At 36.4% G+C, this 13,495-nt stretch overlaps 1 protein-coding gene across 1 annotated transcript in view; it reads right to left on the bottom strand.

Moving 5' to 3' along the window:
• AP4E1 (adaptor related protein complex 4 subunit epsilon 1) overlaps positions 1-13,495 on the bottom strand; it is a 60,313-nt gene that overhangs the window by 28,357 nt on the left and 18,461 nt on the right. The window contains exons 8-13 of the mRNA XM_059372819.1: positions 12,897-12,970; positions 5,711-5,833; positions 5,296-5,405; positions 2,452-2,591; positions 1,411-1,523; positions 1,181-1,299 (exon numbers count right to left, since the gene is read on the bottom strand). Coding sequence (XP_059228802.1) covers positions 1,181-1,299; positions 1,411-1,523; positions 2,452-2,591; positions 5,296-5,405; positions 5,711-5,833; positions 12,897-12,970 — 679 coding nt within the window. The remainder of the gene's footprint in view (positions 1-1,180; positions 1,300-1,410; positions 1,524-2,451; positions 2,592-5,295; positions 5,406-5,710; positions 5,834-12,896; positions 12,971-13,495) is intronic.

Raw genomic sequence — 13,495 nt, 5'->3', positions numbered from 1 at the left:
GAGAGGGAAGCAGGCTCCCCGCCGAGCAGAGAGCCCGATGCGGGACTTGATCCCAGGACCCTGAGATCATGACCCAAGCCGGAGGCAGCGGCTTAACCCACTGAGCCACCCAGGCGCCCCAGGACAATGTCATTCTTAAAGACTTACAGTGAATTTTTTAAGTCATGATATCTGCAACTCTATTGTAAATGGCTCAGCAAAACAAACTGTATATAGGTAGAGCTACATATAGATATAGATACAGTAAAGCAAAGGTGGTTAAAAAATATTAACTGGGAATACAGATGAAAAATATAGAGGTACTTATTATAGTAGTCTTTCAATGTTCCTGCAGTTGAGAAAAAAATTCTTAAATAAAGGTCTAGGTAAAGTTTAAGTTAACAAGCTAGTATTTGTTCAAAGTATAAAATATTAAAATATGTACAGCCTATGATCTAGTAGTTGTACTTCACCAAATCTCGAAACTCACCCATATGCACACAAAAAAACCCACAGAGGTGATGGTATGCGTGCAATTACCTATGATTATATTATATACATGTGACCTTCATCCTACAAAGAGATGATCTCCTTTGCTGGCTTTGATGAAGCCAGGAAGCATGTCAGGAGGTCCACATGCAAGAACATAAACGCAGTTCTGGGAGCTAAGAGTAGCCTACAGTCAACAATCTGAACCTCTAACACTCAGTCCTACAGCTGCAAGAATCTGATTTCTTCCAACAACCACATGAGCTTGGGAGGGGATCCCTCACCAGTCAAGATTCAGATGAGACAGTAGCCCCAGCCAACACCCTGACTGCAACCCTGAGAGTCTTTAAGCAGAACACCCAGCTGTTTTAAGCAGTAAGTTTGTGGGAACACACAGCAACAGAAAACTAATATAACAGACACACAGTGTTCACATATTCTAACACAGATTTGCACAGAAAACACAACAAATGTATTGTAGACACAGATGTATAACCAAATACCTATACTTAAAAGATCAGACATGAGAGATGGCAGGGAGAATGAACAGACAGACTTTCTGGTTAAGTGACAGAAACTAGCCATTGGGAAAGAAAATTGACAGCTAGAGTCAGCAGAGTAGAACTGAATGACTTCTGAAGGAAATAAACTGTTAGTATTTGGTATTATAAAAAATGTTATAAATACTTATGATCTAATGTTCTTTGCTCACCCAACTCATAACTTGAAGAAATTTCTGTGGATAAAACACATTTTCCACATCTAGTAAAGTGAGATAAGACTGAACTGCATAAAGCCTTAATTGTTGATCTTCTGTTTCATCATCAAAACCTACAAAGAAATTGATACATCATTTTAAATTCCACTAAATTCTCTAAGGACTCCATAACAAAACATTTAATTTTTGGATCTCTATTTTACAGAATGCAGTAATTTACTAACCTTCTGCAAGCAGTCTCATAAAGTTATTGGGAATATCAGGATGCATGACATCTCCTCCCACTGAAAACACAGCATTCATTGTCTGAATAAACCATGCATTATCAGGAGCATATGTGTCCACAGTGTTAAGAACAAGTACACTTCCAAGTGCCAAGTATTAAAATTATCTTTGCACCAACCTTTTAAAGAATAATCCCCAACCCATTCTACCTTGTCATTTTTGCTCCTAACCTCTGCCAATAAATTGTTCTATACTCCAGTTTAATGTAAAATAGATGCTTAGTAAAAACTTATTTAATAAGCTTAATAAACTAAGTTCATGTTGCTTCATCTAGCACTGTTCCTTGTACGTAACTAAATATCCAATGAATAAGTGTGAAATAATTTAAAGAAATGTTCCAGCTGACTAAGGACAAATAATGGAAAACGATACACACTTCAAAGAGGCTAAATGTGGTGTGTCTACCAGAACAAGCTGTTTAACATCTTCTCTAATCTGTTCTGCTTCAGTTCTAAAATTCTATCATTCTGCTGGCCAGAGCTACAGCACTAGCTAGGATAAAACTATACTTAAGCAATTTCCAAGACATCTGGATTAACACTGCACATTTACTCCTTCTTAGATTTAAAAAGCAGACATCTTAAAAAGAATGGAATCTCCTTGTGACCTACAAAGTTACACTGACTTTTCAAAACAAAATATGGAGAAGAGTGACATGTGGAGTTCCCAACCACCTTATCACAACAATTTCCAGTATAAACAACAGTGGAAAGGATAAATTTTAGACGCTGAGCCTTACTCTCAAGGCCCCTCTGTAAAATAAGAACTTTTACCAGAAAAGAAACTAAGTATGAAGTAAAGTCAAAGATAAGGAGGCACTGGGACTCCTGAGTGGCTTAGTTAGTTAAGCATCTGGCTTCGGCTCAAGTCATGATCCCAGGGTCCTGGGACTGGGTCCCACAACACGCTCCCTGCTCAGCAGAGAGTCTTCTTCTCCCTTTCTAAAGGTATCCATGACTCACGGTCCAAACAAAGGATATTTCTCAGCAAGCTCAGCTATTTTGCCAACCAAATTGACAATAATATATTCTTCTTTGCTCTGATGTAAATATTCAAGCATTTTCTGGACAATCACTATTATATTCTGTGCATTAGTAATTCTGTAAAGAAGTTCCAAAGTCTATTTAAGAAAGAGAAATAAAAACAGTATTACAAAACTATGCATGATAACTCCAATAAATACAGCACTATATAGGTTTATAATACAGTTGATTTTCCCACTTTTGCACAGGTCAGCTGGGCAGTCAGTTAGTAGGTGCTGAAGAAATGCACATTTTAACTGAAACAGAACTTAAAGATAGAACAAAAAAATTGTCACTTTTTTGTGTCAAAAAAATTAATCATAATCAATTGCAAAGTCTAAAAGGCTTCTACTGATCTCAATAGGTATAATCTGACTACTACTACATAAGAGGCTACTACTACTACATAACTTTTTAAAAAATTTAAAGGCTTACTTCTTAAACCTGTATTACTTATGCCTGTATGTGCATGCATAGATACACACATAAAACAAATAAAAAAAATCCAGTCTTGCAAACTATTTTCCACACTATTCAACTGAAAACAGCCCTTGAGCAGGTTTGTCAGCCGAGGGCAAATGGCCTCTAATGGACAAGGGTTGGTGGCTCAAGTGCTTCAAAGCCTCAGCAAGGCCTACGTTCAGAATCTCAGGCAGCAAGGAAAAACTGTGTTATAGCCACCATCTCAGTGCTCAGGAATATACCTCTTGCTTCTTCAAGCAAGATGATGGAAGACCAGTACCACAGTAAGCTCCCATTTGGCTGGGCTTTCTAAGGCCCTACATTAAAGTTCTAAAAATCCTGTAATTCCGAGAAATCAATGAGGCCAAGGGCAGTCCTGGTCTCAGAAAGTATTATTTACTGGTATTTTAGGATCAACAACATTAGCTGCAAGGGAACGTCTACATATCTCACTTGTCAGACTTGTTCATTAGGGCTCTTTTCAATTTTTCAATCTTTATAGCCAGGATTTCAAGTACAAAAGATAACTGTTTCAGTTAGTCTTTGACTCCATTTAAAATCTACAAAAACACAGGTCCCCCTATCGTTAGTTTTCAATTTATCTAGCTGTCTCAGACATGCTCCCTATAGATTCTAAACTATGTATTATATATTTTTAGATAATTTACACCCCATTTATTTCCTACTCTAAGACCATGCAATTTAGCATTTCCAAGACTGCATGAGTATGATATTTTTATGCTACCTCCTTCTTTCTCCCTGTAAGAAAGATAAGTAATAAAACCAAGTAAAAGGGAATCCCAGTCCAAAGCAACAGGTCCCTCCATACCCAGGGACCAACGTTCCTGGTATGCAATTACTCATAGAGGTTAAATGTGACAGTGGCATTCAAAGACAGTACTGCAATACCATCTTGGGACACCACTGATACTTAGTATCTTCCCCAAAGGATTCAAACTACTTTTCTCACTACAGGTAATAGAAAAACAGATTAGACTTGACCATTTTAAACAGATCAGACATGATCATTCTATTTTCCCTTGGACTCTCATTTTTAAATAAGAGCCTCCAAATTAAATATAGCAATAATAAAACTGTATCTAAGTCAATTCTGCTCAATTTAGTAGCCAATCACACAAAGAAAATGTATGCCCTATACCTGTTCAAAGTGGAAGAGCCATATAATTATTAGTTACTGTCCTTTGGTGCCTTATCACTTTTCTATGATGCCTACACATAGAAATTAGTATATCTGTAAACTTCCCAGATTCATTTGAGGTAGATAACAATTTTCAGATTATTAAAAACATGAATTCAAAAAGAAAAAATATGGAGCACCTGGGTGGCTCAGTCATTTAAGCATCCAGCTCGGGATTTCAGCTCAGGTAATGATCTCAGGGTCATGAGATCAAGCCTCACCTCAGACTCCATGCTAAGATTGGAGCCTTAAGAGTCTCTCTCTCTCCCTCTGTCCCTCCCTCTCTGCTCTCTCTCTCTCAAAACAAATATATATATATATATATATATATATATATATATATATATATATGTGACAATTTCTCAGAAATATTTTTTTCAGAAACAGCATCTTTTAAAATTCAGAATGTATAATCTTATATTTTAAAATTGCAATTGCTTAATGAAATAGTGTTCTTTCAATAAACTTTTTTAACTCACTTAAGTAATTTAGATGTTCAATAAATTTTTAAAATCAAAAATAAAAATAAACACTCATAGGTCCCACATAATCATTTTAAATGAAGGTACAAACTGATTTCTTTAATGAATATTAACAGAAATACTTATACAGACACTTAAGTGGACAATGAAGCTAGCTTACAAAAGGAAAAAGTTGAAACAAATTAAGTAAATTATACACCTTTCCTTCCAAGCAGTTCAAATAATTTTGGGGTATCTTTATTAATTTTCTCAATAGTCCTACATATTTAATAGAGAATTCATTAGCCCACTTTACAGATATTAAGGAGAATATGAAAAAATATTAATAGCCATAAATTACACCTTAAATTGTATTGACAGAAAGACCTGGAAATAGAATTTAGTTTTGGACCAAAAAGATATTAATGAAGCCATACAGGTAACTGGACCTAATTCCTCCAGCTCATAGTTTAAATCCATTTGTGAGGCTACTGATAAAAGGACTTTTTAGAAAAGGTCCTTAAATTTTAGAATAAAATATACTCAAAAGTTAAAATACACCACACACACACACACACACACACACACACACACTGCCCACTATTTTATTCTCTCCATAATACCAAAAAAAAGTTTAAAAGTTCTAACACTTTGCATACACTATTCAAAATACCAGTTTACCTCTCTTTTAATAATGGGATCTGGATGGTCTAAGCACTCAATTATTGTCATCTGGTGCTGAAGAGCCAGAGTGGGATCCTGTTGGATAACATAGGTAAGAGCCTTCAGTCCTAGAAACAAAGATTATGTTATACAATTGACTGGAAACAAATACCCAGCAAATTTCAAGAGCCCTCTTTGTAATTTCTGTCAAAATTATTTAATCATCTTGGAGCACCTGGGTGCTTCAGTCATGATCTCAGGGTCAGTAGATTGAGCCCTGTGTCAGGCTCTACCCTCAGCAGGGAGTCTGCTTGAGATTCTCTCTCCCTCTGCTCTCCGCCTCCCCTTGGATGCATGCGTGTGTGCATGCGTGTTCTCTCTCTCTAATAAATAAGTAAAATCTTTTTTATAAAAAATTATCTAATCATCTTACCTAAATATTTGAGATTTATTTTAGGTGACAGAACAAATTTTCCAATGCACTTGGCAGCCTTCTCAAGTAATTCTGATTTAGGATAAATAGAATAAACTGTATGTACACATTCAAACAGAATAGCTAGAGAAAGAAAATATAAAATATCAGGGATCATGTTAAGGCATAGTAAAAGAACATACTTGTACAGAACTCACAGCAAAACAAATGAATTAAAAGGTCAGTTTTAGTAAAAAATCTTACTTATAAAAAATTTTCAAAGATAGGAACTTTGTTTTCAGGCTTACACAGTTATTAGGATTATGCTACCACAGCACACTCTAAAGAGAATTACCTATTAATAGATAAAAATGATGAATTCACTCATGCAACAAATATTTACTGAACACCTCCTATGTGCCAGGCATTGTTGTAATAGAATGGACACAGCCATGGAAAAAAGACAAACACTCCTGCCCTTAAGGAGCTCACATTCTAATGGACACATAGGTAATATATTCATTGTTTCTATATAAACATATATTTCCAACACTCCTTCAATGTTTTAAAATAATTTGTTCTCAGGCAATTCCTACCACTCACACAAAGAAACAATATATGTAGTTTATTTTAATATAATTATTTTGGAATGTTCTAGCATTTGCTTCAAAGTAAGACCACTTCATAAAAATCCTCAAGTCAATTCTTTAAAGGCAACCTCAAAGAACCTCGAACCATCAACTGAACATCTTGGTAGTGTTCAAATTTGATTTTCTAACGTAGTTAAACATCTGATAAATATGACAGATGATCAAAGTAGACACTAAAATGTTTTTCAAGCTCTTTTGAAGAGCCTAAGTCAAGGAGCTGGAGGTTCGCCACAGTAGAGAACCAGTGAAGTATCATTACATCCTGCATGTGCTGTGGAATCACAGTAATGAGAAGTGACACACAGACTCAGCAAACTCAACAGTTCTACTACAAGCTGAAGCATATCCAAGTGTCCTTGATAGCATCATTTCTTCTCTAGTTCCAAAAGCCTAAAACAAAACAATCGGATACTTTTTGTGTGTACAAGACAGATCTTGAATATTCAACTAGCTATGTTTTATACTGCTAAGTTGCCCATCAATTGATTCAAGTCTAAATTTTGCATAAAAAGCTTTATATGAACCCCTTCTACAGAGAAAGAAAGAGAGAAAAGAAACCAGAAGTATAAAGTTCTCTTTAAGAAGGGAAAGGACTTTAAAGGAAAACCTACAAAGTAAGTTAATTTAACCTAAAAAGAGGGGTGCCTGGGTGGCTCAGTCAGTTAAGCGGCTGCCTTCGGCTTAGGTCTTGATCCCAGGTCCTGGGACTGAGGCCCCTCATCAGGCTCGCTGCTCAGCGGGGAGCCTGCTTCTCCCTCTCCCTCAGCCTGCCACTCTGTCTACTTGTGCTCTCTCAAAATAAATAAGATCTTTTTAAAAAATAAAAAAAAAAAATTTTTAAATCAACCAAATAGATACTCTGTATATTCAGATGTTGTGCTGTGAAATGTCCTCACTCTGTGCTATGGAAAGAGTAGACGTTATGACTTAGTGAACTAAACAAAGAGAGGCTTCGTCAAGTGACTAACCAACTAAGGCAGGAGTGGATAAACCAATACTAAATCCAGCCGTTGGCCTACTTTTGCAAGCCTGTAGACTGATTTTCACATTTTTTTTAACTGAGATAAAATCAACATATAACTTATATTAGTTTCAGGTATACAGCTACATTTTTTAAACATTGTGGAAAAGGGGCACCTATGTGACTTAGTCAGTTGGGCATCTGACTCTTTGTTTTGGCTCAGGTCATGATCTCAGGGTCTTGAGACTGAGCCCCATGCTGAGCTCCCCACTAAATGGAGAGTTGACTTGAGATTCTTTCTCCCTCCCTTTCCTCCCACTCTGCTCCTCACGCCTCCCTCCTGCTCATATTCTCTTTCTCTAAAACAAAAATCTATAAAAAAATAAAAATAGGGCACCTGGGTGGCTCAGTGGGTCCAGCCACTGCCTTCAGCTCAGGTCATGATCTCAGGGTCCTGGGATCGAGTCCCGCATCGGGCTCCCTGCTCAGCAGGGAGCCTGCTTCCCTCTCTCTCTCTCTGCCTGCCTCTCTGCCTACTTGTGATCTCTGTCAAATAAATAAATAAAATCTTCTTAATAAATAAATAAATAAATAAAAATAAATGTTAAAAATTAAAGCTGTGAAAAAAGCAAAAAAAGGAGAATTTATGACAGAAACCTATATTACATACAAAGCCTAAAATATTTATTATCTGACCCTTTTAAGAAAAAGTTTACCAAACCCTGAACTAACCAGCCAGTCCTAAGTAAGATTAAAAAAAATGCTTTGCGGGGGTGCTTAGATGACTCAGTGTGTTGAGCCTCTGCCTTTGGCTAGGGTCAAGATCTCAGGGTCCTGGGATTCAGCCCCGCATCAGGCTCTCTGCTCAGTAGGGAGCCTGCCTCCCCTCTCTCTGCCTGCCTTTCTGCCTTTGTGACCTCTCTCTCTCTGTCAAATAAATAAATAAAATCTTTTTTAAAAATAATGCTTCGCAAAAATAATAATAATATTAATAATGCTTCGCTGGTGCACCTGGGTGGCTTAGTCGGTTAAGCATCTGCCTTCAGGTCAGGTCATGATCCCTCGGTCCTGGGAGTTAGTCCCGCATCAGGCTCCCTGCTCAGCAGAAAGCCTATTTTCTCCACTCATGCACTCTCGCTCTTTCTCAAATAAGTAAATAAAAATCTTTGAAAAAAAAATAATGATGCTCCATTTTCTATTGTAACTGACATGGCTTCCTTTACAGATTCCTGCCATTCAAAACTCTGCTGCTAGAAGATTGTGTTACTACAAAAACTTCTCATTACTTACCTAAAATCTAAACTTATTTAGATGATTATAAAACTTCTGGAAAGCTGGTACAGGTAAAATTAATAGTTAGAAAATTCCATTTATTAGTCAACTTAGGCATAAATGAGCTGAAAAAGAATTTAACAGGCCTTTAGATTATTTTTCCACTGGACCTAAATTCCTCTATTCCACAACTCCACAAAAACCTGAGTATAAGTCCGTAAAATGAAATAGCAGCCACCCTCCTGGTTCCCCTCTACAGTGGTTTCAAAAAAGTGCTTCTGAGGATTTCTAAACATAAAAACACAATGCAAAGTTTTGTTTTCTCTTCCAGAGCAACCCAGATCCAAACCAAATATCAAGTAAAGATTACCAAGTTAAAAATTAATAACATTCTAACATTTATGATACTCTAATTTTATCATGGGTATTTTGGGCTGGATTACACAAAAAATTCAAAGTTCCACTGATACCATATCCTTCAGACTAGACTCTACTTTCATACGAAGTAAGTCTCTATCTACTGACCCCACTCTGGCAGGGAGATGTGGGTACCACCAATGGGATGGAAGCCCAGGTTCTCCACTCTGCCTCCTTTGACACTTGGAAAAGCAAGGGTTCCTTGTTCTGGACAAGGTGATGGGGGACAGGAACATCTGCTGATACTATCTTGCCTGGGAAAGGAAGGAGCATTACTTCCTAAGTACATGGCCACCACCGACAGTGGCCTGAGCATGCCTGACCAGTGATGAAGGCTACAACTCTCCACCAGACTTCTTCTAACACCACCCCAGCAAAGAGAGGACAGGTACTTCGTTAACCCCCTATTTCTAACTATGCTAAATCCAGGCTCCCCACATCATCTCCGCTGACAATGCAAGGGAGGGTTGCACCTGGCAACACCTGGCACAGATGAAATTCTGGCTCTTCTCTCAGACTTCTCCACAAGTTCAGGGGAGGGTTGGGAAGCTGGTTACACCTGATGTGGTGGAATTCCTGGCTTCCCACTTAGTTTTTTCTGCCATAACACAATTTGTTCTTTGTGATGCTTGGCTAGAATGCAAGGCCACTGTCTAAAAGTTTTCTATCTTGCTATTTTGCCTTTTTCTTATCTTTCCTTTGGCTAGACAGCAGGCTTTTTTCTTGGGGCATTTTTGTCTGTGCCTGTCAGAATTTCCAGGATGCTGGCTCTCCAGTACCCAGTCTCAGGACTATGAGGCAAAAAGAAAATCCAGGGTACTCACTATGGTACTGTTTCTTGTATCCCAAGGTCTCTAACCAGTCCACCTTCATTTCTCCATCTTTCAGAGTCATATGTTAAATTTACAAATATTACACACTAACTGGGAAAAACAGGGAAATGCATGTCTATCTACTTTTGATGGTCTGTTCCTTGTACTCCATTTTATAGAATTCTCCCAATTTACTAAATAGCTTACTAAAAATGTTACTCTCATCAGTACCTTGCCTACCAAACTCCCGTATCTCTGGATGTATACAGTAGAAAGTCCAAACTCATCTGGTTCCCCTGAGAGGACCTCTGCAATATGGCCTTTCCACTGCTCCCACTATGAACTGTCCACGCAGGCTGCTGGTAAGTCAATATTCTCTGAAACAGTTTTGCACATCCCCACTTCTGCACCCTCTCTCATGTTCCCTCTGCCTAGACCCCCTAAATCTCCCTTCTGGCTATCTGAATCCTACCTACCTTTCAGGGCCCCATTACATCAATAAATCCTTATGTGTGTTCTCAGGCCCACAGTGATCTCTACCACCTCTGGTTATTCCCTGCACCACCCCCCACCACATAGCATTCTACCTTATACTGGTATTAGGCTTTCATAAATAAGCTATTTCTTCCATTATATTGTAAATTCCTTGAAGGCAAAGATTGTATTTTACACTTCCTCATATGCTCTATATCACTTTGTACAATGCCTGGTACATAACAGTAGTCAATAAATGTCTTTGATGTGACTTATATCTTAATTTAACAGTAAGGTAAGTTATAATAACGGAACTGTCATAAAAATATGGTTTAGAAAGTATAAAGACTAAAATTCAATCAGATAACTGATAAAAAGTAATCTTCTTTTCCTTTAATCCAATAAAATATATTACTCATTGATTAATCTAGTACCAGATCCTGGGATAGACACAGTTTCTTCTCTTATGAAGTTCATAATTTAAAATTCACATCCGTAAGCAAAAAAATTTTTATGTTAGCACTACTAAAGAACAGTCTACCATTGATAAAATCACTGTAAGTTATAAACCATATCAATACAAAAAGGGAGGGAGATTAACAATGGAAAGATTAATAAAGGAAATAAATAAAAGAAACCATAAGGTTTCCATGGTAAGATGAACACTGGACTGACAGCCTACAAAGAAACAAACTGTTGGTTTTGGTCCCAGAAACTTAATAAAGGAAAGGTGCCCTAGTGGAGAACATTAAAAAATATTCCCTCAGGTATACAGCATTCTCCAAACCAAAGGAACGGGTAACAATGGCTAGATCCAAAAAGGGGAATTGGGTGGTGAGTGGTAAGGGTCAAAAGAACACTTACTGTTCACTGTATACCTTTGTGTACCTTTTGAATTTTGAACCATGTGCATATATTACCTATTTAAGAAAATAAAATTAAAGCTGAAATGTCAATTACCAAAAAAAAAAAAAAAAATCAAAAAGCCTTCTGTAAGAAAAAAAAAAGTAGATCCTTTTAAACTCTTACCCTATATGCTAATTATATCTCAAGCAAAACATTTTAACTTGGCTGCCTGCAAAGACTGGCACTTCTCTAGAGCTTCTGACAGTTCCTAGCCAAACCACCTGTGCCAGCAAGGTTCATCCTTACCTCTGGCCTGACTGTTCTCATTACATAGCAGGATCCTAGATAATACCAACTGATCATTATGCTATACACTCCTAAGAGTAGGGACTGTATCTATCTCCTTTTCCTTTAATCTCCCAGACTCAGCATGGAGAAATAAATCAACTCTTTCCTCAATCTGTACCTGGTTTACGGATCAAGTTTTTGTTCTGTAAGCCTTCCAATAAATGCTGGTTGAAAAAATGAATAAACCACTTTTATTGCCTTAATTACCATTTATATGTGCAAAACATAAATCTATCCTTCAAAATTTACCATCTCAATTCCTTATGTGCATTATCATCCCTGTACTAGTCTTATACTGCAATCCTTTCTCCTTATTCCTACTCCATCCTTGTCAAGCACTTTTCTTACAGTTAAACTAATGCAATTTCTGCCCCCTAGTCAATCCTACGTTTCTACAATCATTGTCTTTAAAGATCCACAGTTTACCACTGTCTTGAAGAACAAGTAATGGTCTTCCGCCCCTACTTCACAGTATTTTACTAGATTTTACTAGATTAAGAAATGACTTCTCATTTGAGTTACTCTCTCAATGTCTCTTTACTGGTCTTCTCCAGAGCATGCAAAATTCAAACTGTTTTATTTTGCTTCTGAATACTTCCAAATACCCCAATTTCTTTACTGAGCTTTTTCAAAGTAATCAATAAAGAACTAAAGTTCCTCCCTCTGGCTATTAAGAGTGGAAGTTTTTTGGTTACGTTCCTAAGTTCTCCACCTCCAAATTGCTCATCTCGTATTATTAGATTACTTTATAAAACTGTATACAACACATATATAAATATTGTTATATACGTATATATGTTATACGTCTTTGTCTATACCCTTCTCTTCCTTCAGTTGACTTCTTAAATATCATTTTTCCAGAAAAATCTTCCTGTTTCTCCTCTCACTTATAGCTGGCTGCTACAGCACCCTATAATTCTCCTTTGTAACATTTATATCACCTGTCCTTTTCCATCTGGTCTGTGAGGTCAATGATAATACTATTTTATTCACAACTGTATTCTAAGCACTTTGCACAGGGCCTGACAAAAAACAGAAATTTAAGCAATATTTGATGACCAGTTGACTGATTTATTTGAGAACTGTCTTCCTAAGTATGGAACAGACCTACTGGGTTATGCTTATAGTCAATTAGATGTTTAGTGAATACTTTCAATATAAAAACAATTTCTCTTAAAAAATGAAATAATTAGAAAAGAGAGAGATAACTTTAATAATGAATTTAGGTCAACATTTTAAATAATGCCATAATTTCAAATTATTTGTTAGTTATCTAATGCTTGCACTGAAAAATAATAACCCAAAGAATCATTTTAAAAATTAACATATACAATTCTTTTGGAATTTATAGTATTCTAACACACATTTTGTTACACTCCTGGAAAACACTGTTAATCATTAGAGTAGCATTTACATATGTTACCTACCATATGTGACATTGTGATTTAACTCGGCTCTTCGTAAGGATTCATCAAGAACATCATACATTAATTCACTTGTCCTGTTTAAAAGATATTTTATTTGCAGTAGAATTATAGTATTATAACTCAATAAAACAGTTTTTCAAACTTCTCTCTCTTTAAAACTGAGGATCTACAGAAAAGAAGTGAAAGAAATTCATTTTATGAACTTAATAGAACTTCACTTCTTTAAGATTACATTTGTTCTTTTTCATGAGTTTAATTCCCTGCTTTATCAAAGCTAACTAAAGTCAATCAACTCTTTCCTCTACCTGTACCTAGTCTATAATCAGGCTTCTGTTTGAATATCTTTATAATTTTATTTATAGTAAAATATGCTACCTGTTTCAAATTACTACTGTAAAATGTCACACATCCAGATTATTCCAGATGGTAACCACACAGTCTTTAAAAAATATTCAAACAGTAGTCTTTCTTTGAATAGCACCAGGTTCTCTGGAAAAAAAATTTCAACTTTCATTTACATTAAATATGAAGAGATCACATCTTATGAAAAGGGTTTCTATCATTCCTGTATCTTTGTGGTTACTGATTACAGTTAACAG

The sequence above is a fragment of the Mustela nigripes genome, chromosome 13 (genome assembly GCF_022355385.1).
Source record: "Mustela nigripes isolate SB6536 chromosome 13, MUSNIG.SB6536, whole genome shotgun sequence".
NCBI classification, from domain to species: domain Eukaryota; kingdom Metazoa; phylum Chordata; class Mammalia; order Carnivora; family Mustelidae; genus Mustela; species Mustela nigripes.
The sequence above is the reverse complement of the archived record's forward strand: the minus strand, read 5'-3'. Positions and strand labels throughout refer to the sequence as shown.